Raw genomic sequence first — 23,598 nt, 5'->3', positions numbered from 1 at the left:
TTATGAGTAGTGTATAAGCAAAGAGAATCTTGTTCACAATAGAAACCCTTCTTTGGAGTAATCATCACATGAAAACACAACCTGGTTGATAACCAAATAAGAAACACTTTTAGTTCTAGAGAAGAAAAAAAACCCTAAAAAAAAACTTGAACTTCAATCAAAACCAGAACCATCGAACAAGATACCATCCGAAAAAACCAGCAAAGTCATCAAAGAAATAGACTTTGCTTTAGAGAAGTATAGGACACTCCACATGATCCAAGAAGAGGCTTACAGAACACAAGTTATCTCCAAGTCCTTCAATCACAACTTTTCTGCCAAAATCTTTCTCGCGATCGTAACTGATAATACTGAAGGGGCTATCCGAATAGACTGGTGAGAAAATGAATTCGCCGGAACTAAGAATGGCACCTCTACAATCTAATATTCTTTTTCCAACTAAATCTTTCCAAGAAGGAACCACGATAGAGATCTTTGACCATTCTGGTTTCACGCCAATATCTTCCAAAACCCACATATCAAATCTACCATAGTATATGTTCTGAACCCATGAGTTATTCAATAAAGCTATCTTCCCCTGGTAGTTGACCAATTCAGACTGATCAGTATCACCACCATCAATCTCGACACCGTTGGGTAGTTTAACAAGAGTAAAATCTTCCGATCTCACATCAAAGCACACAATTAGGGATCCTCGTGTAGCTCTGTCACGGGTTGACCAAGCTCCGTAGTAAATAACACCATTCTTCGTCATACATATCCCGTTGGTTGCAGGACAATGCGGAACCTTACATTCGATTATCCTCCATGTAGCTTCTTCTTTCTCCTTCTTCTGAGCTCCTCCACCTAAAGTGAAAACTTGATGCTCTTCGCTCACAACCGGTCCAGAAAGTTTCAATACCGTCATGCACAAGACTTTGTATTCATCTTTAACCGGATCGTATCCCAAAAATCTTGTTATTCGTCTTCTCCTAGTGTTGAGTTTTGGTAAAACCAAGAACTGGCCCGTGCCAAGATTCGAAACCACCACCTTATCCAAATCTTGAAAGCAGATCAAGCCGCGTACCGGTGGAGAAACGTTGTAACTTAGTGGATATAGCCGCGTATTAAGACTCAGAGGAAAGCTTGATGTTGTACCAGTGTAAGAAGAAGACGGTGATGCTGCCTCCAAAGACTGCAGAGGAATTGAGTGGAAGAAACGGACGCTGTCACGGTGGAACGAGAGGAGAAAACATGGACGAGTTAAAGATTGTTGTTTCAGGTAGAGGTCGATGAAATGTTTGCTGCGGATGATAGAAGACAAGAGCTTAGAGACGACGACGAGCTTTGGTATGGATTTAGTCGGCAACTTCAGAAGAATCTCTATGATCAGATCTTCAGATAGAGAAGAAAATGATGAGCCATCATCTCGTTTTTGTGGATCGTTCTCCTTCGTAACCCTTTCCATGGAGATTCCTCTGTTTTTTCTTTCTTCCCTTCCCGTCCTTGAAACAGATTTCTAAAACCGTTATCTACCAACGAGTTTTACTTTTATGTTGCGCAAACAATTTTATAATAATTAATTTTTATCTAAAAAATGGTCAATTTTATATGACGCAATATGGGTAATTGGGTGAGGTAATATATATACCCAGTGGGCCTTATAATGAAGGTGGTATGAAAGACAATTTTTTCTTACGTTTATTTGTTTCTGGTGGCCTAGCTAAGTGTGACATCACATTGTTCTTCTCAAAACCAAAAGGTGAACATAAGAAGTTAAAGAGCAATGTGAATAATTTGGATTGGTCGAGTTTTAAGAATACGATGTGAATGTGAACCACCAAAACCCTCGTTGGCTCTTCCAGTTCCAGGGTTCTATTTTTTTACTTTTTTTTCTCCTTTTCTTTATTGGTAATTTGTATATGAACCCCTGATGTTATATACGTTCATCAAATAAACTCTTCTTTTAAAAAAAAAAAAAAATGTAAAATTTTTTTGATTTTTTTTTTTACATCAAGTATAACTTATGGTTAAGAGTTTTTGAGCCCTAGACGTTTTTGTTTATAACAGATAAATCCTTTCTCTTTTAAAAAGGAAATTTCACAACAAAAACACATACATAATCATAAATTGATAAATAACTTTTTAACCCTCTCATTATTTTCTTACAATCACTCTAATTCACATCAAAGAGTCTACAATTAAATATCTGATTGATAATTAAAAAAAAGTTGAAGATGTTGATTATGCTACCACGTTGTTAATTACACTGTTAGATGTTTACCTATTTTGTTACAAAACACGGAATTACATTCCATTACTTTTATCGTAACTCCGTACATTCTTTATGTTTATCTAAAGGTGATTCTTTTATTTTGGTTTTAAATTTTTTTGCTATCAGAATTCAGCCGAGATCGAGTCTTGTATTAAAAGGACTTCTTATCATTGTTTTCACCTAAAAAAATTTGAAACATGAGCTGATGAACCCTAATTCTCAATTTGATCTGAGTGCCATACAAGTTGTATTCAATTGGTTATTTCTTACCAAGTTCAAGTTTCTATTTTGTGAATCTTTATTTTGGTTTTTTACTATATATCCTAATTTAGATCTCTACCATCTTGTCCTGCCCATCAATTTCCAGATTTGCTCTTCTTGTGTGTGTGAAGACTTCAGAGAGAGAGAGCTTGATGGTACAAGAGACTAATCTCTCTCGTATGATCTGATTTAATTAAAGAGTAATAATTGTGAAGTTTTTAGGTGTTTTTGTATTAAAATTAATTTTAGATGATATAAAAAAGTTTAGTTGATGTGATAAAAGAATAATATTATGCAAATACATAGAAATTTAAAGAGAAAAAATCAATATATAACTTAGGTATCCATTGGTAACTCAAAATCTGTCTAGTTTTTTTTTTTTTTCAGATTTATTCATTAAAACTCAAAAGCCATCGAATTTTTGCAAACATGTTTATTTCGAGTTTGGATTGGATCAGGGTTTTTACCCATAATAACATCTCTAAGATTGACAGTCAAAATAATTAATCTAAAATATTAAAAGTATGAAACATTGATATAGAAAAACATAATATTTACCAATATTTTAGTTTTAAAATATTAACATTTATCATCAAAATATTATTAATTTTAATTTTAATTTTAGAAAAAAACTTAGGTTATTTTTAAGCATATCTTTATATAAAGGAATGTAAATTGTAACACTATTTTTATTTGAATCAATATATTTATTATGTATTGTCGGTAAAAACGTTTTTTTTTAAACACCTGAAACCGTGAAATCACAATCTAAATCGGATTCAGTTAAAGAGATCTTTTTGGTGATTCCGCAACGGGGTGCTGCTGCTCCGTCACCGAGACACGTGCCAATTCCAATTTGTTTTCGTTTAAGGACAACCAAAAACATGGAAACTAATGCAGTAATACATTTCCTTCAGTCATAAGAAACAAAAGAAAAAAGGAAACATTTATCACCCAAAAACGTTCACAACGGAAAAATTAGAAACCAAAAAAAGAAAGGAAAAATACGACATGTTTCCTTTTTTTGCCAAAAACCAAATCCAAGTAGGTTAAAGAACTCAACGACGATTATAAATAACCCATTAACCCTCTCATTATTTCTTACAATCAATCGTTTAAAGTTTTGTCTCGTTTTAAAAGCAGAAGACGAAGAATCCATAAGAAGAAGAGTTTACTCTGCTGTTAACGACCCTCAAAAACTTACTCGAAGATGTCGATCTTGATAATACACCATTACCTCGTTCGTGACTTTTTTGCTGTTCCGTTTCTTACGCCACACGGATTTGGTTACCACCACTTCTGTCGTGACTCCTTTTTACATGTTCCTCAAAGACCTGTTCCTCTTTTGGGCTTGAAGAAGAAACGTTCACAAAGAGCTTACTTCAAACCTTCTAATACCAGAAAGCCGCAATCTTATAACCCTGATCCTATTCAAGCACCGACTAAAGAAGGAGCGCAATCTTATAACCCTGATCCTGTTCAAGCACCGACTAAAGAAGGAGCGCAATCTTATAACCCTGATCCTGTTCAAGCACCGACTCAAGAAGGAGCGCAATCTTATAACCCTGATCCTGTTCAAGCACCGACTCAAGAAGGAGCGCAATCTTATAACCCTGCTCCTGTTCAAGCACCGACTCAAGAAGGAGCGCAATCTTATAACCCTGATCCTGTTTAAGCACCGACTCAAGAAGGGGACTTTTTTGATGGTTCGGTCACGATGTGTGCTGCTCCTTCGCCAAGACACGTACCGATTCCGATATTTTGTGGTAGAGAGATGACGAAAGTGTCTTCAAAGCTAACCAAGACTTGAAGAATATGAGAGAATTCAAGAGACCAAAGCTTTTGTTTTTTTTAAAGAGTTTTTGTTAAGCAATTATTTTCTTCCTTTATTTGTGAATTTTGTCCAGTAATCAGTATTCACCAATGTTTACTGTACTAGAGTCACAAGTTGTAAAGGCATTCTTATTTACAATAATAATAATAAAAAAATACTAGTTTATCAGAATCATGCATGTAAACTAATAGTTTGTTTCCCAGCATAATTGTTGTTATATCTGATCTAGTAGCAAAATGTTTATTAATTTATCTTCAAATTATGTTTCAAGGATCAAATTATGCACCAATTCGTATGGAGAGTACTATAAGCAAAGAGAATTAATCTTGTTCACAAATCAAAAACTGTTGGAGTAATCACCATGAAAGACACAACTTTGTATAACATTTTCTGGTTCTCTCCAAATATAACCAAATATGAAATACTTAGCTAGAGAAAAAGTAAAAATTATCTTTAGTCAAAACCAGAACCATTGAACTAAGATATCATATCCAAGGTCAGAAAATAAAAAAAAGCCAGCAAGTCATCAAACAAACGAATAGCCTTCCTTTAGAGAATTATAGGACGCTCCACATGATCCAAGAAGAGGCTCACAGAACGCAAGTTATCTCCAAGTCCTTCAATCTCAACTCTTCTGGCGATATCTTCCTTGGGATCGTAACTGATAACACAGAACGGGCCAACCCAATAGACTGGTGCGAATATGAATTCGCCGGAACTAACGACACCTATGCAAGAGAAGTTACCACGACAGAGATCTTTCCAAGAAGGAACCACGACAGAGATCTTTGACCATTCTTGTTTGACGACATCTCCCAAAACCCACATATTAAATTTACCAAGATCTGAGTGATTGGCTAAAGCCACCTTGCTATGGTAGTTCATCAAAACAGAACCAAAACGAACAATTTCAAGACCATCGGGTAATTTAACACGAGTAAACTCTTCCAGTCTCACATCAAAGCACACAATTAGAGACCTTTTTCCCTTACTGTTGGACCAAGCTCCGTAATAAACAAGACCGTTGCTGCATAGCCCTTTGGTTACAGGATAATGAGGAACCTTACATTTGATCATCCTCCATGTAGCTTCTTTCTTCTCCTTCTGAGCTCCTCCACCTAAAGTGAAAACTTGGTGCTCTTCGCTCACAACCTTTCGAGAAGTTTGCAATACCGTCATCCACAAGACTTTGTATTCATCGTTAACCGGATCGTATCCCAAAAATATTGAAATCCCTTTTCTCTTAGTTCTGACTTTAGGTAAAACCAAGAACTGGCCCGTGCTAGGATTCGAAACCACCACCTTATCCAAATCTTGAAAGCAGATCAATCCGCATACAGGTGGATAAACGTTGTAACTTAGTGGATAGAGCCGCGCATCAAGATTCAGAGAAAAGCTTGACACTGTAGAAGTGTAAGAAGACGGTGACGCTGCCTCCAGAGACTGAGACGGCTTGATCTGGAAGAACCGGGTGCATTCACGATCGAATGAGAAGAGAAAACGCGGACGAGATAGAGATTGTTTCTGGTACAGATCGATGAAATGTTTGCCTCGGATGATAGAAGACAAGAGCTTAGAGACGACGACGAGCTTTGGTATGGATTTAGTCGGCAACTTCAGAAGAATCTCTATGATCAGATCTTCAGATAGAGAAGAAAATGATGAGCCATCATCTCGTTTTTGTGGATCGTTCTCCTTCGTAACCCTTTCCATGGAGATTCCTCTGTTTTTTCTTTCTTCCCTTCCCGTCCTTGAAACAGATTTCTAAAACCGTTATCTACCAACGAGTTTTACTTTTATGTTGCGCAAACAATTTTATAATAATTAATTTTTATCTAAAAAATGGTCAATTTTATAATGAAGGTGGTATGAAAGACAATTTTTTCTTCCTTTTATTTGTTTCTGGTGGCCTAGTGTAACCTCAAAACCAAACGGTGAACATAAGAAGTTAAAGAACAATGTGAATAATTTCGATTGGTCGAGTTTTGAGAATACGATGTGAATGTGAACCACCAAAAGTCCAAAACCCTTGTTGGATTTTCCAGTTCCAGGGTTCTATTTTTTTACTTTATTTTTCTCCTTTTCTTTATTGGTAATTTGTATATGAACCTTTAGATGTTAAATACCCTCAGATGGGGCCTCACGGGGTAACCCAGATATGGCAACGGCTGGTGATGTTTTACGGGATAGTTCGGGAGAGTGGTTGGGTGATTTTGCTCTTCGGATAGGGATCTGTTCGGCTCCTTTGGCTGAACTGTGGGGTGTCTACTATGGTCTTAGCATTGCGTGGGAGCAGCGAGTGACCAGGCTTGTGTTGGAGGTTGATTCGCGGGAGGTGGTTGGTTTTCTCGAGACATGGATTAGTGAGGCTCATCCTTTGTCTTTCCTAGTACGCTTGTGTCATGGCTTCATATCTAGGAACTGGTGTGTCTGTATCTTACACACGTATAGAGAAGCAAACCGCATGGCTGATGGTTTGGCAAACTATGCTTTCTCGCTGGGGTTAGGTTTTCATGCTTTTGAAGTTGTTCCAAGTTGTCTTGTTTCCTTATTGTCCGACGATGGTAATGGCGTCGCTGTTCCTAACCGTGTTTGTACTTAAGTTTTTTGTCTTAATAAAATAGGGGCCTCCCAGTGTTTTTAAACCCGGACCGGACCGGCCGGTTAGATCGGTTAACCCGCGAACCGGCTTATAGTCCGGTCCGAGTTACCCCTAAAAACCGGATTGTTAAATATCCGGATAGAACCGAAAAAACCCACTAAGGACATCTCCAACCCACCTCTATATTTGCTTTTTAACTCTATTTTAAAGTAAAATCCACTCCAACCCCAACTCTATTTCTACCTCTATAATAGAGATCTCTATTTTTTCCTCTATATATTGAGGAACTCTATTTTTTCCTCTATAATAGAGTTGAACTTTTTTATTTATAAATTGGTCCTTGAACTTTTAACACTTTTATATTTATGATCAAAATAAATAATATATATATATCAATAGTTTAATAATAATTTAAATATATATTTAAATAGTTTAATAATAATTTAAATATTTTAATAATAATTTAATTTGTATATTAATAGGATAATTGATTATAAAGTTAAATTTGACTAATTTTAATATTTTGGTTTAAAATTTTTTAAGATTTTCGTATTAAAAAATTTTAAAGGTTTTTGTATAGAAAAATATTTTTAAAATTTGAGACTATTATTTGCAAAAGAAAATTTATATAAAATCTTATTAAATATAAATAACTTAAATATTTTAGTTTTTATTCATGCCATAACATTATTTTTAATACAACAAAGACTAATTATTTAATATTCTGGTAAATTACTTCCGGATCCACCAATATCCCTAAAAATTTGTCCAATCAAATTATTTAATACAACAAAGACTAATTATTTGATATACAACAAAGACTAATTATTTAATATTCTGGTAATATTTATGAATGTTAAAAATTTAAATAATATCATAATTTTATGAAAATTTCACAAATACTAAAATAAATGGGTTAGTTTGCAACTTTTATAAGTAAAATGTATTAACAGTAAAATAAAAAAGGAACCTCTACGGAATATTCTTTTTTAGAGGAAAAAATAGAGATATCCGTTAGAGCAAAAATCACCTCTATTATAGAGTTCCTCTATTTTAGAGATAAAAATAGAGAAAACCATTGGAGATGGTCTAAAACCCGGAAATCCGGAGTTAAACCGGTGGGTCAGATCAATAAAAAAATATATTTTTTACACTAAAACACGGGCCTTTACAGCCTAACGAAAATCTGAATTGCTTATGTTGCTATATATATCAACTTAATAATGTAATTTACTTAGCTCTTGGTCGATGTGGGACAACTTAATATATATCAACCAAATTCTATCATACGTGGTTCCTACCTTTGTTTGTTTGGTTCATGTCATATTGTCACGTTGCTTATGTTGCTGTTTGTTTTCAGTGAAGATTTTCTATTATTTACATATACATAATACATTATGCAAGCTCTTGTTCATTTACTATTTTATGTTTTATTAAATGAAAGGTATTGTTGATATATTTTGTAAGAAAAAGATAAAAAAAAATTAAAATTATGTTCACAAATATTAAAATATACATTATTTAATTGACCCATGGTCCGACCGGTTGGACCGATTGACCCAGTGACCCGAAAGAATTCCGGTTCACTCTCCGGTCCGGTTTTAAAAACATTGGGGCCTCTCTTATCTTACCAAAAAAAAAAAATGTTAAATACTTTCATCAAATAAACCCTTTAAAAAAAAAGTAAAATTTATTGAAAAAGAACCTTTTTACATCAAATGCAACTTATGGTTATGGTTAAGAGTTTTTGAGCTTAAACCCTTCTTTTATTCATTAGTAATTTTCATATAAACCCCACACGTTTTTGTTTACAACAAATAAACCCTTTCTCTTTTAAAAAGAAATTTCACAACAAGAACAACATACATAATCATAAATTGATAAATAAATTTTTAACCCTCTCATTATTTTCTTACAATCACTCTAATTGACATCGAAGAGTCTACAATTAAATATCTGATCGATAATAAAAGAAGTTGACGATGTTTGATTATGCTAACACATTGTTACACTGTTAGATGTTGTTTCCCAGCATAATTGTTGTTATATGTGATCTAGTAGCAAATGTTTACTTAATTTATCTTCAAATTATGCACCAATTCGTATGGAGAGTACTATAAGCAAAGAGAATTAATCTTGTTCACAAATCAAAAACTGTTGGAGTAATCACCATGAAAGACACAACTTTGTATAACATTTGCTGGTTCTCTCCAAATATAACCAAATATGAAATACTTAGCTAGAGAAAAACTAAAAACTTGAACTTTAATCAAAACCAGAACCATTGAACTAAGATACCATATCCGAGTTCAGAAAATAAAAAAATAACCAGCAAGTCATCAAACAAACGAATAGCCTTCCTTTAGAGAATTATAGGACGCTCCACATGATCCAAGTAGAGTCTCACAGAACGCAAGTTATCTCCAAGGCCTTCAATCACAACTCTTCTGGCAATATCTTCCTTGGGATCGTAACTGATAACACAAAACGGGCCACGCCAATAGACTGGTGCGAATATGAATTTGCCGGAACTAACGACACCTCTCAAAGAGAAGTGGTCTCGTCGTCCAAGTCCAACTAAATCATTCCAAGAAGGAACCACGACAGAGATCTTTGACCATTCTTGTTTGACGACATCTCCCAAAACCCACATATCAAATTTACCAAAATCTGAGTGATTGGCTAAAGCCACCTTGCTATGGTAGTTCACCAAAACAGAACGAAAACGAACAATTTCAAGACCATCGGGTAATTTAACACGAGTAAACTCTTCCCGTCACACATCAAAGCACACAATTAGAGACCTTTTTCCCTTATTGTTGGACCAAGCTCCGTAATAAACAAGACCGTTGCTGCATAGCTCTTTCACTTTGGCTACAGGACAATGCGGAACCTTACATTTGATCATCCTCCATGTAGCTTCTTTCTTCTCCTTCTGAGCTCCTCCACCTAAAGTGAAAACTTGATGGTCTTCGCTCACAACGTTTCGAGAAGTTATCAATACCGTCATGCACAAGACTTTGTATTCATCTTTAACCGGATCGTATCCCAAAAACCTTGATATCCCTGTTCTCCTAGTGTTGAGTTTTGGTAAAACAAAGAACTGGCCCGTGCTAGGGTTCGAAACCACCACCTTATCCAAATTTTGAAAGCAGATCAAGCCGCATACAGGTGGATAAACGTTGTAACTTAGTGTATCAAGATTCAGAGGAAAGCTTGATGTTGTACTAGTGTAAGAAGAAGACGGTGACGTCGACGCTGCCTCCAGAGACTGAGACGGCTTGATCTGGAAGAACTGGATGCTGTCACGGTGGAACGAGAGGAGAAAACATGGACGAGATTGAGATTGTTCCATGTAGAGATCGATGAAACTTTTGCCTCGGATGATAGAAGACCAGAGCTTCGAGACGACGACGAGCTTTGGTATGGATTTAGCCGGCAAGTTCAAAAGAATCTTTTCGATCAGATCTTGAGGAAGATAAGATGATGAGCCCTTCTCCTTCTTAACACTTTCCATGGCGATTTCTCTCCTCTGCTTTTTCTTTCTTCCCGGCCAGAATCGTTTTCTAAAACCGTTATTTATATAATACCCAACGAATCTTTTTCTTTTTGTTTTGGAATAAACAATTTCATATGATACTACTTTATAACTTACGGTAATTGGGTAATTTGGTTATCTTTTTTTTTCCTTTATTTTCTAAGAATAATTTTTTTTTTTTAACAAATAAACGAATTTTATACCAACAAATCTTATTTTATTTTGAATTTAACAAGTTAATATAAATACCTAAATTGGTCAATAGTTAAAGGCTGATATGAAAGACCAAATTTTGTTTTAAACTGGTTTATTTCTAGCCTTCGAGGAATAAATATTTTTACAAATTAATTTCTTTACTTTTTAGTCTGTTATTCATTATTTCAAAGTAATCTTTTTGGTAGTATTCATTATGCACCAATTTGATGGAAAGGCAACGTTTGTATAACAATTTATGGTTATAACCAAAATAAGAAATACTGTAATTAGTTCTAGAGAAAAACTAAAAACTCAACTATAAATCAAAGTCAGAACCATTGAACTAGATAGATCAAAGAAACCAGTAGACAAAATGGGTGATGAAATGTACCATTGAACTAGATAGATCAAAGAAACCAGTAGACAAAATGGGTGATGAAATGTTTCAAAGATAAAAAGGACTGTTACAGAAACCAGGTAGTCATCATCAAACATATATACAAATAGAGTTTCTTTAGAGAATTATAGGACACTCTGTATAATCCAATAAGACTATCACATATTCCAACCCATCTCTAAATCCTTCAATCTCAGCTCTTCTGGCGACGTCATTCTTGGGATCGTAACTGACAATAAAGAACCGGCCATCCGAATGTAAGGATTTTCTTGAGAATATGAGTTCGCCCGAACTAGTGATACCTCTGCAACACAAGAAGTGACACTCAAGTAACTCAACCAAATCCCTCCAAGAAGGAACCACGACAGAGGCCTTTGACCATTCTTGTTTGACGACATCATCCAAAACCCGCAGATCAAAGTTACCATTATGTGAGTAATTCAAAAAGGCCACCTTCCCCTGGTAGTTGACCAATGCAGAATCAGTGTCAAGAACTTGGACACCGTCGGGTATTTTAACAAGAGTAAACTCTTCCGATCTCACATCAAAGCGAACAACTAGTGATCCTCGTGTATCTTTATCAGTATTGGACCAAGCTCCGTAATAAATAACCCCGTTCGTCATCCATAGCCCTTTGGTTACAGGACAATGCGGAACCTTACATTTGATCATTCTCCATGTAGCTGCTTCTTTCTTCTTCTTCTGAGCTCCTCCATATAAAGTGAAAACTTGATGCTCCTCGCTCACAACCGGTTCACCTTTGTAAGAAATTTGCAATACCGTCATGCACAAGACTTTGTATTCATCTCCGATCGGATCGTATCCGAAAAATCTTGATATCCCTTCTTTTCTCCTAGTGTTGAGTTTTGGTAAAACCAAGAACTGGCCCGTGCTAGGATTCGAAACCACCATCTTATACGAATCTTGAAAGCAGATCAAGCCGCGTACATGTGGAGTAATGTAGTTACCTTCTGACAAGACCCACCGATTAAGTCTCATAGGAAAGCTTGATGGCATAGTGGTGCAAGAAGACGTTGCTGCCTCTCCCTGAGAGATTGAGTAAAAGAACAGGTTGCTGTTACGTTCGACTAAAAAGAGAGAACGCGGACGAGTTAGAGATCGTTCCAGGTAGAGATCGATGAAACTTTTGCTGCGGATGATAGAAGACCAGAGCTTCGAGACGACGATGAGCTTCGGTACGGATTTAGCCGGCAACTTCAAAAGAATCTTTTCGATCAGATCTCGAGGAAGATCAGCCATGGATGTGTTGTCGTCTCGTATCTGTGGATCGTTCTCCCTCTTAACCCTCTTCATAGCGATTCCTCTGCTTTTTCTTTCTTCCCGCTACAACCGATTTCTAAAACCGTTATATATAGACCCAACGAATCCTTTTCTTTTTGTTTTGGAATAACAATTTGATATGATATAACTTACGGTAATTGGGTGAGATGATATATACCCAATGGGCCTCAAAATGAAAGTCCAACATTTTTTTTTTCCATTATTTCCTAGGAATAAAACTTTTTTTTTAGAAATAAATAAGAACAGGTGACTTGCGAAGTAAAAAGGAACCAATTCATGAGCCAAATAGAACAAATACGCTATAACATCAAAAACCAGACGGTGAATCATGTGAACATATTGAATTATTGCCTTTGTAGATCCACCAAGGCAGGTTTGGTAAATTGATTTGATCATATGATGCAACGTATCAATGGAAGTAAACACATAAATTAACCCTATATACAATCGAAAGACATTTATGATGAAGGATTTGTAAAACTATAAAATTCCAACAACGTAGCTAACTATCTACAGAATCACACAGCATAACATTAAATTCAACAACTGCCTAAACTTTGTAAGTATTGCCTTCTAGATCCGAGAAGTTATGACTTTAGGCAGTTGGATTCTAAGTGAAAAGGTTTTTTTACCAAAGAGATCAAGGAATGGAAAGTGAAAATATTTTACAAAATTCACTCTTGTTTATAAGAAGAAAAAAATTTTAAATTAACTAAAAATTCGAACAGGATTATATTTCAATGTTGAAAGTTGAAACTGTAATCAGAACGCTAATTAGTTTTAATGAATTTTCATGATCGATGGTTACTATACTATAACCAATTATTCGATAGATTCTCTAATATTAACTATTTGCTTCTTGGATTTTGAAGAGTTAAAAAACATTTTGTTTTGTGACATACTATCACACAACAGTTAAAATATCCGAAGTGTTTTTGGTTCTCTCCAAAGATAACCAAAATAAGAAATACTGTAATTAGTTCTAGAGAAAAACTAAAAACTCAACTATAAATCAAAGCCAGAACCATTGAACTAGATAGACAAAATGGGTGATGAAATGTTTCAAAGCTAAAAAGGAGAGGACACTTTTACAGAAACCAGGTAGTCATCATCAAACACACAAATAGAGTTTCTTTAGAGAAATATAGGACACTCTGCATAATCCAATAAAACTACCCCATAACGCAAGTCATCTCCAAGTCCTTCAATCTCAAATCTTTTAGTTCTGGCGACGTCTTTCTTGGGATCATAACTGACAATAAAGAACCGGCCATCCGAATAGAAGTCTGTTGAGAATATGAATTCGCCGGAACTAATGACACCTCTGCAATACAAAAAGCATGTTCTAACTAAATCATCCCAAGAAGGAACCACGATAGAGATCTTTGACCATTCTTCTTTGACGACATCTTCCAAAACCCGCATATCAAAGTTACCATTATGTGCGTAATTCAATAAAGCCACCTTCCCCTCGTAGTTGACCAACGCAGAATCACTATCAAGAACTTGGACACCATCGGGTAGTTTAACAAAAGTAAACTCTTCCGATCTCACGTCAAAGCAAACAACTAGAGATACTCGTTTCTCTTTATCACTGGTGGACCAAGCTCCGTAATAAATCACCCCGTTCGTCATCCATAGCCCTCTGGTTACAGGACAATGTGGAACCTTACATTTGATCATTCTCCATGCAGCTTCCCCACCTAAAGTGAAAACTTGATGCTCCTCGCTCATAACGGGTTTAGTACCGAGAGTAACTCGTAACGCCGTCATGCACAAGACTTTGTACTCATCTCCGATCGGATCGTACCCGAAAAATCTTGATATTCGTCTTCTCTCAGTTCTGACTTTTGGTAAAACAAAGAACTGGCCCGTGCTAGGATTCGTAATCACCACCTTATCCAAATCTTGAACGCAGACCAAGCCGCGCACCGGCGGAGTAATGTAGTAACCTTCTGACAAGAGCGGCGGATCAAGTCTGACAGAGAAGCTTGATGTAGTAGTGCAAGAATACGGTGCTGCTGCCTCTGCCTCCTCCTGAGATTGAGAGATTGAGTGGAAGAACAGGATGCTGTTACGTTCGAATGAAAAGAGAGAACGCGGACGAGGTAACGATCGTTCCAGGTACTGATCGATGAAACTTTTGCTGCGGATGATAGAAGACCATAGCTTCGAGACGACGATGAGCTTTGGTACGGATTTAGCCGGCAACTTCACAAGAATCTTTTGGATCAGATCTCGAGGAAGATAAGATGATGAGCCCTTCACCCTCTTAACATTTTCCATGGCGATTCCTCCTCTGCTTTTTTCTTTCTTCCCGGCCAGAATCGATTTCTAAAACCGTTATATATAGAGACCCAACGAATCTTTTTCTTTTGGAATAACAATTTGATATGATATATACCCAATGGGCCTCAATATGAAAGTCCAACATTTTTTTTTCTAGGAATAAAACTTTTTTTTTACAAATAAACAACAGGTGGCCTGCGAAGTAAAAAGGAACCAATCATGAGCCAAACAGAACAAATACGTTATATTATAACCTCTAAAACCAAAGGGTGAATCATGTGAACATATTGAACTATTGCATTTTAATTTGTGATTATTGCCTTTGTAGATCCACCAAGGCAGGTTTGGTAAACTGATTTGATCATATGATGCAATGTATCAATGGAAGTAAACACATAAATTAACCTTATATACAATCGAAAGACATTTATGATGAAGGATTTGTAAAACTATAAAATTCCAACAACGTAGCTAGCTATCTACAGAATCACACAGGCCACAGCACAATACTAAACACATTACAAATTTCAATACTACTAATCCAACAGTTGATTATTCTTGACCGTGTAGGAATACAACTTATAATTTCTTGTGCCAACAAAAGTCATTAAGTTTCACTATCATCAAATAATAGTTCCTCCAAACTTTATTATCAATCAAATACTATTGACCAAAATTTGTGTCTCATTAAGAAAACTTCAATTCCGTTATTATAACCCTCATATTTTTCTCCTTAGCTGATAAAGATAGGTCAAGATTTCGTATTGGTACTTTAGTTGTTCAGTTGATTCCACACACGCCAACGTGATTTTGTTTTAACAAGAAGTCATACCTCAATTTTCCAAAAACACGACGTCACGTCAAGATCCATATTTGAAATGAGTATCATCAACATTCAACAGTGCAGAGCTCTAAAAGAACAGAAGCAATGGACACTTGTACTGCATAATTCTAAAAACTCTTAAACAATTCACAAATCATTTAACCCTACCACTACTTCAAAGCTTTATTATACCAAAACTTTTTTATATAAACTCAGTAAATAAACCCTTCTTTAATTCATTCGTAATTTTCATATAAACCCCAAAAGTTTTTTCTTGCAACAAATAAACCCTTTCTCGTTGATTTGTTTTTTTTTCCAGCATAATTGTTATTTGTTGTTGTCATCTGAGATATGCTGAATATTAGGAGAAAAGAGCTAATATAAAAATGTTTACTTAATCTATCTTCAGATTATGTGTCAAGGATCAAATTATGCATGGAGAGTAGTATAAAGCTTATACTATAAGCGAAGAGAATCTTGTTCACATATAGAAACCCTTTGTAGTAATCATCACATGAAAACACAACCTGGTTTTCTCCAATGTATAACCAAATAAGAAACACTTTTAGTTCTACAGAAAAAAAAAAAACTAAAAACTTGAACTTCAATCAAAACCAGAACCATTGAACTAGATACCATCCGAGATCTGAACAAAACACTTTTAGTTCTACTGCCAATATCTTTCTCGCGATCGTAAGTGACAATACAGAACGGGCTATCCGAAGAGACTGGTGAGAATATGAATTCTCCGGAACTAAGAATGGCACCTCTGCAATCTAATAAACCTCCTCTAGCTAAATGAGCCCAAGAAGGAACCACGATAGAGATCTTTGACCATTCTGGTTTACCGACATCTTCCAAAACCCACATATCACATTTACCAAAATGTAAGTGATTCAATAAAGCTATCTTCCCTTGGTAGTTGACCAATTCAGCTGATTCATCACCACCATCAATTTCGACACCGTTGGGTAATTTAACAAGAGTAAAACCTTCCGATCTCACATCAAAGCACACAATTAGGGATTCTCGTGTATCTCTGTCACGGGTTGACAAAGCTCCGTAGTAAATAACACCATTCGTCGTCGTCGTCATACATATCCCTTTGGTTACAGGACAATGCGGAACCTTACATTCGATCATCCTCCATGTAGCTTCTTCTTTCTCCTTCTTCTGAGATCCTCCTTTTAATGTGAAAACTTGATGCTCTTCGCTCACAACTTCTCCAGAATCTTGCAATACCATTACCGTCGTGCACAAGACTTTGTATTCATCTCCAACCGGATCGTATCCCAAAAACCTTGATATATCTAGTTTTCTGAGTTTTGGTAAAACCAAGAACTGGCCCGTGCTAGGATTCGAAACCACCACCTTATCCAAATATTGAAAGCAGATCAATCCGCGTACCGGTGGAGAAACGTTGTAACTTTTTGAACAGAGCCGCTTTGTATCAAGACTCAGAGGAAAGCTTGACGTTGTACAAGTGTAAGAAGAAGACGGTGACGCTGCCTCCAGAGACTGCATAGGAATTGAGTGGAAGAACCGGATGTCATCACGGTTGAATGTGATGAGAAAACACGGACGAGTTAGCGATCGTTTCAGGTACTGATCGATGAAACTTTTGCTGCGGATGATAGAAGACCAGAGCTTCGAGACGACGATGAGCTTTGGTATGGATATAGCCGGCAAGTTCAAAAGAATCTTTTCGATAAGATCTCGAGGAAGATCAACCATGGATGTGTTGTCGTCTCGTATCTGTGGATCGTTCTCCTTCTTAACCCTCTTCATAGCAATTCCTCTGCTTTTTCTTTCTTTCTTCCCGGGGTAGAACCGATTTCTAAATCCGTTATGTATAGACCCAACGAATCCTTTTCTTTTGGAATAGCAATTTCATATGATATAATATAACTTACGGTAATTGGGTGAGATGAGATATATACCCAATGGGCCTCAAATGTGAAAGTCCAACAATTTTATTTTTTCCTTTATTTCCTTGGGATAAAACTTTTTTTTTACAAATAAACAACAACAGGTGACCTGCGAAGTAAACCAATCACGAGCCAAATAGAACAAATACGCTATAACATCAAAAACCAGACGGTGAATCATGTGAACATATTGAATTATTGCCTTGTAGATCCACCAAGGCAGGTTTGGTAAATTGTTTTGATCATATGATGCAATGTATCAATGGAAGTAAACACATAAATTAACCCTATATATATACAATCGAAAGACATTTATGATGAAGGATTTGTAAAACTATAAAAATCCAACAACGTTGCTATCTAGAGAATCACCCAGCACAACACTAAACACGTTACAAATTTCAATACTACTAATCCAACAGTTGATTATTCTTGACCGTGTAGACAAAAAAAAACTACAATTTTTTGTGCCAACAAAAGTCATTAAAGTTTCACTATCATCAAATAATTCCTCCCAACCTTTATTATCAATCAAATACTATTGACCAAAATTTGTGTCTCATTAAGAAAACTTCAATTCCGTTATTATAGCCCCTCATATTTTTTCTTCATAGCTGATAAAGAAAGGTCAAGTTTTCGTATTGGTACTTTTAGTTGTTCAGTTGATTCCACACGCCAACGTGATTTTGTTTTAACAAGTCATACCGCAATTTTCCAAAAACACGACGTCACGTCAAGATCCATATTTGAAACGAGTATCATCAACATTCAACAGTGCAGAGCTCTAAAAAAACCAAAAGCAATGGACACTTGTACTGCATAATTCTGAAAACTCTTAAAACAATGCACCAAATCATTTTAACCCCACCACCACTAGGCACTAGTTCAAAGCTTTATTATACCAAGTAAACCAAAATGTGTAAATGGAAAAAGCGAAATTGAACCACACTACTCACAGGTTGAGCAAAATTACATATACAAAGATATTGTAACTTAGTTAACATTAATTCAATAGCATTATATAAATTCTATGGACAAAATACTGGTTTCTATTTCAAAATTTTCAGATTCGGTAGTTTGTTTAACGCTTTGACCATTTTAGTTGCGTTAGAATCAGATTCAATTCCCAACAGAATAAAATTTGATGCCAAAATAATGATGATTTGATTCTGCGTTATAATCAAAAGCCAGTTCGATTTTGGGTTGGAATGATTCGATTTAAACGCGTTTAGAATATATTCTTCAATTTTATAGAATTTCTCAACTACTATGTATGCATTTTCTAAAAAATTTCTCAGGATTTGTGTGAATCGCTAGGCATAAGAACAAAAGATCTAAGAAGAAACATCCAATAAAAATATAAAATAAATAGAATAGATTCAATATATCATATCAAAAAACCACATCCCATAACCGTCTAGAAAAATCACAAAACCACAAATAAAACTCAGAATAATAAAGATCCTCAATACAGATATGAAGATCTAAGACATAGAAGAAAGAGCTAGGTAGAACTGAGATCTATAAGCTTCGGAATGATACACACGAATAATAATAATGATGAATGGCCTATACCGGATAATAAACTCTGTACGAAATCACCATCTTAGCAAAAAAAACTTAGATCCGAAGAGCAGAGCCGAAGACAAGAGCCGCAACTGCTGCTACTCCAGCTGAGACGAAAGATGCAGAGATCGCGCTAGATCCAGAAGTAGGACTTGGTGCTGGAGCTTCAGACTGAGCCGAAACAGCGACGACGGAGATGATCACCATCATGATAGCAACGATTGAAGCCTTAGTAGAGAACGCCATTTCAAATAGAGTATTTGTTGAAAGAGAGAGAGAGGCTAGGGTTTGTGTTGTTGCTTTGAAGTATATGATGCTTAAGCTCTTGAGGGTTTTTCTAAAAAATGTAATGTGGTGTGAGGTGTTTATAAAGGCAGAGGTCGGGGCAGGAGTTATGAAGCTGCCCGGATATTTCCAGCTGGATTTATGATAAATCAACGGTTGATATTGCATTTGTGGAATCACTGAGATTTCGACAGGTCATCTCTCTGCCGTTACGGCGCCGTTTGCGAGGATATTTGTTTTATGTTTAACGCTCGTACGAGGAGCGTGAATCTAACTCGCTTGCGTGAAAACGCGCAACGGTCTGGTGAGTTTTTGGTTGTTACGGCGCGTGGAGAAATTTGGGTGAGCTGTCTATTTTTTGGAACAGAGTAACGGCAAACGCGGTTCCGTCAAGGAAACGGCCAAGATGCGCAGACTTGTGTTGGAAGAGCAGTGTAGGGACCAAAGTTTTATTTTTATTTGCTGGCACATGGTTCGTGTAACGGCTAAAATTGTGTCTAAAGAGTTTTTTTTTGGTAACGTCGACAAGTGTTTGATTTTTTTAAGGGAATTTTTTGGTGAACAATTATGTTTGGTGAACAACAACTCATCTTTTTCTTTTCTTTATTTTTTTTCCTTTTGGGAATCATAGAAAATTAATGTGATTTTGAAAAGATTAGACAAATAGGAAATTTTGAGATGATATAGGAGAATAGTATTAAATAATTTGTTTATTTTAATTATCATGATGATTTGTCCAAATGGTTTTGTTTTTCCAATAACTTATTAATTGCATTTAAATCATATAGATGTGGTTTTATTTATTTTTTGTTAAAAATGTGAGACAACCTGGTTGAATGGGTGGGATTTTCTCCTCTAGTTAATAGAAAAAGTCAGATTGAAGAATATAAATGAAATTAATTTCTTGAGACCTAGAAAAAAGATGATAATATTTTCTCATTGTTTATTTTTTCAAAACGAAAAAGGGAAAATTGTTGGATTTTGTGGAATTTCTTTGTATCATAGAGAACATATTCCAATAAATGAAATTTGAAGCCTTCTTTTTCCTCCTCAAATGAAACCTTTTCACATACTTTAATGTACTACTATTTGCCAAAAAGGAATAACTTTATTCACATTTTTTCTTTTCTTTTAACTTTATTCACATTTTTAAAGAGAACAAAAAAGAAAGACAGATGGTAGACGTTGGCAGGCTCTTGAGGGTTTCGAGAACCTTCGATTGAGGTGTAGAAGTGTGTCTCCACCTGGCTCTCTTTTTTTTCCGTGTCATTTAGTTCTTCTAGTCTTCTGGATTCACATTCAAAGCACATATCTTGGTCGGTAAGCAAATTTCTTTTTTGGTTTTTCAGGTCGGTAAACGATGTACGAAGACTAGTTTTGTAAACATCCATGACAAGAAAGTTTTTATGTTTTCCTAACTTGTTTCTAATCGTATAAAATGAGTTACAGTCTTACAGACAATAAGAATGATGATGCACAAGGGTTAAAGCCTTCAAGGGTATATAAGACACAACATTAGAAGAAGAAAAAAAAACAAATTGTGATTCAGTAACACTTGTGTAAACCTGTTTTATTTAATCCATCGTAAAAAATGTCCCAAGACTATCAGAAAGAAAAATTGATCTATGCATAGTAATCCTCTAAATATATAAAGTTTACATATGATTGGGATCCTGTTGTGCAACCTAGTTCTCTTTACTAATATCTCTCATTTCTTCCAAACTAATATCACAACAAACAAAACAATATATGAATATAACATCGGCGTATCCACTCATTTCGTGACCTCTATTTGATGTCAAGAGGTTCGGGAGACATCATTACTAAACTAGTCAAAATCCAAGAATCTTCGGAGCAATGTGAAGCAAAGGCTCCAGAGCACTTGGAGCAAACTTCCTAGCAAAGAGATAGCAAATGGAAGTGTTGCGACCATTGTAAGTGCAGTTTCTTCCATCAAAGATTCTTCCAAAGAACTTTTCTGTAATGTCCGATCTCCCAAACGTAGCTGGGTGGGGACCTCCCCTCGACCAGTCCACCCACGTTATGCTCCGGTTAGCCAAGACCGCTGGTTTCTCGATTGTCAGCATTGTCGGGAAGTAATGCTCGTCCACGTAGCAAGCGGGTCTGCAAAACTCTTTGAATTTCGGGTAATACAATGTGTCTTTGACAATGGTAGCTGCGAGGTCCCTGTTAATCTCAAACCATTGAGACCCTTTTCGCCATTTGGTAACTGGAACTTCAGGTTCCATGTTCCCGTTGTAGCGTCCGCGCCCATATGGCCCAGGGTCATCAAAAGCACCCATGAAGCTGTGTTTTGATCGGCTTAAGTAGCTGTAGATGGTTGTGAAGTTGTAGAGTGGAATGCATGACTCTGAAACAAGAACAAACCATTCGTTGGAGATATCGAGCAGCGCGTTGGCGAGAAGCCGCTTCTCTGCATCACACATGGACATTCTCCCCCATTCCGCAACCTGCACAATGATACATCCAAAATTACAATAAAACCAATTAGCTTCAAAGCAATCTGAAGAACTGCTAGAACAAAAGGCTACTAAAAACACCAAATTTGATTCTAGAGTTACATTCTTTGATACTTTATTTAATTGGTAATTCCAAAGCAATGACTACATGGCATATATAAAGTCTGTATGGTGCCAAGACAGATCCAAGAGCTCTACTTTCTCATTACTATATGTAAGATTGGTATCCATGTAACAGAAGAGGAATAAAAAGAAGCAGACCTGGCTAGGTATCTGCCTTCGGTGGAAAACAGAATTAGCTGGAAACTTGGCTAATTACAACAAAATCAGATACATAACCAATAAGCTTCAAAGCAAATCTTAAGAACTGCTTGAACCAAAGGCTACTAAAAACACCAAGTTTGATTCTAGAGTTACATTTTCTGATACTTTATTCAATTAGTAATTCCAAAGCATCCAGTTCCAAGACAATATGTGATGCCAAAAAAGGCTTCTAAAGAAACCAAGTTTGATCCAAGAGCTCTACTTTATCATTACTATATGTAACTGGTATCCATGTAACAGAAGAGGAATGAAAAGAAGCAGACCTGGCTAGGTATCTGCCTTCGGTGGAAAACAGAATTAGCTGGAAACTTGGCAGTAAAAGAAGGGTGAGGATGAAGGTAAACCGAGTAAAGCCCATTGTGACCTTTAAGAAACCTCTCCCAAAGCAAAGCAAGCGGCAAGGGACCTTTAGTCAAGAACATAAACGCAATCTTCGGAACCCTTTTAAAAGGATACTCTTTTCTCCGAGGCCAAAAGGAAGCACGCCAAAGAAGCTCTTCATCACTCATATTATGCATCAAAACAGCAGGAGGTTGTATCCATTTACTCAAACCATTCGAGTCATCGTCACGGCATGGCACAAAGCTAGAAGTCACTGTGGTTACTACACTTTGGAATCCAGTATACTTGATTGTAGATACACTAATGATGAAGACAGTAATAGCAAAAGCAAGGAAAAAACCTAGTAGAAGTAGCAGTTTCGTTGGGAATGCCTTGTATTGCCCTGTTCTAACAACATTGATTCCATTATCTTTCCCTTCTTCCAACTGTACAACCCTATTCTGCATCTCTCTCTCTCTATATATATATATATATATATAGTAGCAAGCAGATTCTGATTCCGCTTCTAACTTGATCTAAGTTCTGAATCTGAATCAACTAAGCCTAATATAAAAAAAAGTCAATGAATTGGTTGCTCTTATCGTAAGAACCTAAAAACTAAGAACTCCAGATCTGCTCCGCTAATAACGAAGCAGGTTGTGAGACTTCACCAGCAAGACAGAATCAAACTAAATCGGGAAAGTTATCAAATACACAAATCTTCACGAAATCGAGAGCCGCAGGATACGGAATCGGTAGTATCTAAAGTTGATTCAGTTACTAATTTGTTCAACGGGCGAGGAAATCGAGACTAGGATCTAGAGAGCTGAGCTAATTTAAGAAACTTACTCCCATCTCTCTCTCTCTCTCTCTCAAGTCTTCACAGAGAAAAGGGGAAAAAGCAGAGAATAATCCACGTGTCGAGCTTACAGGGAGAAAAAGTAAGAATCAAATTCAATAATGGGAAGATGACGACGGAGAAGCACCGAGAAGAAGTTACGAATCCGTGAAGGGGAGAGAGAGAGAGAAGAGATGATGGAGAGAAAAGTAAAAGTGAGGAAGACGCCGAAAACTGTTTTTTGCCTTATTAGACAAGACCGCTGCTTTTGCTCTGTTTGTACTTTGTAGCGTCGACTGCCTTTTTTTTTTTCTTATATATATTATCAGAATATCAGAATTTGGAAATTCGTTCAATTAGT

The 23,598-nt window shown here is 36.1% G+C and overlaps 5 protein-coding genes, 1 long non-coding RNA gene and 2 pseudogenes across 7 annotated transcripts; 1 reads left to right on the top strand and 7 right to left on the bottom strand.

Annotated features, from left to right (window-relative positions):
• Positions 1–229: 229 nt before the first annotated feature.
• On the bottom strand, positions 230–1,447 carry LOC104772216 (F-box/kelch-repeat protein At3g04660-like). Its single transcript, XM_010496851.1, has one exon. It carries the CDS (start codon positions 1,445–1,447, stop codon positions 230–232), a length of 1,218 nt encoding a protein of 405 aa, XP_010495153.1.
• Positions 1,448–4,898: 3,451 nt separating this feature from the next.
• On the bottom strand, positions 4,899–6,062 carry LOC104772215 (F-box/kelch-repeat protein At3g04660 pseudogene; annotated as a pseudogene).
• Positions 6,063–9,313: 3,251 nt separating this feature from the next.
• On the bottom strand, positions 9,314–10,468 carry LOC104772213 (F-box/kelch-repeat protein At3g04660 pseudogene; annotated as a pseudogene).
• Positions 10,469–11,198: 730 nt separating this feature from the next.
• LOC109125223 (putative F-box protein At3g10790) lies at positions 11,199–12,395 on the bottom strand. Its single transcript, XM_019242158.2, has one exon. The coding sequence runs from the start codon at positions 12,393–12,395 to the stop codon at positions 11,199–11,201; it is 1,197 nt and encodes a 398-aa protein (XP_019097703.2).
• A 1,122-nt stretch (positions 12,396–13,517) lies between these two features.
• LOC109131144 (F-box/kelch-repeat protein At3g04660-like) lies at positions 13,518–14,669 on the bottom strand. Its single transcript, XM_019241772.2, has one exon. The coding sequence runs from the start codon at positions 14,667–14,669 to the stop codon at positions 13,518–13,520; it is 1,152 nt and encodes a 383-aa protein (XP_019097317.2).
• A 1,236-nt stretch (positions 14,670–15,905) lies between these two features.
• LOC104769409 (putative F-box protein At3g10790) lies at positions 15,906–17,283 on the bottom strand. The gene is made up of 2 exons (XM_087505819.1): positions 16,167–17,283; positions 15,906–16,066 (listed from the first exon to the last, which is right to left on the bottom strand). Exons 1-2 carry the CDS (start codon positions 17,281–17,283, stop codon positions 15,906–15,908), a joined length of 1,278 nt encoding a protein of 425 aa, XP_087361945.1.
• A 3,184-nt stretch (positions 17,284–20,467) lies between these two features.
• On the top strand, positions 20,468–20,958 carry LOC109131104 (uncharacterized). The gene is made up of 2 exons (XR_002036793.2): positions 20,468–20,594; positions 20,724–20,958. It is a non-coding gene; the product is annotated as an uncharacterized LOC109131104 (long non-coding RNA).
• Positions 20,830–23,572, bottom strand: LOC104769408 (glycosyltransferase BC10). Of its 2 annotated transcripts, none has more exons than XM_010493615.3 (2): positions 22,342–23,572; positions 20,830–21,745 (listed from the first exon to the last, which is right to left on the bottom strand). In XM_010493615.3, the coding sequence occupies exons 1-2, from the start codon at positions 22,864–22,866 to the stop codon at positions 21,107–21,109; spliced, it is 1,164 nt and encodes a 387-aa protein (XP_010491917.1). In that variant the 5' UTR covers positions 22,867–23,572; the 3' UTR covers positions 20,830–21,106. The 2 variants fall into 2 exon arrangements, with proteins under 2 accessions (XP_010491917.1, XP_087360697.1); XM_087504571.1 differs by lacking the exon at positions 22,342–23,572 and adding an exon at positions 22,016–22,151.
• Between the last annotated feature and the right edge of the window lie 26 nt (positions 23,573–23,598).

Source organism: Camelina sativa, chromosome 20 (assembly GCF_030686135.1).
Source record: "Camelina sativa cultivar CO46 ecotype springtype chromosome 20, ASM3068613v1".
Taxonomy (NCBI): domain Eukaryota; kingdom Viridiplantae; phylum Streptophyta; class Magnoliopsida; order Brassicales; family Brassicaceae; genus Camelina; species Camelina sativa.
This window is presented reverse-complemented; position numbering and strand designations above follow the sequence as displayed.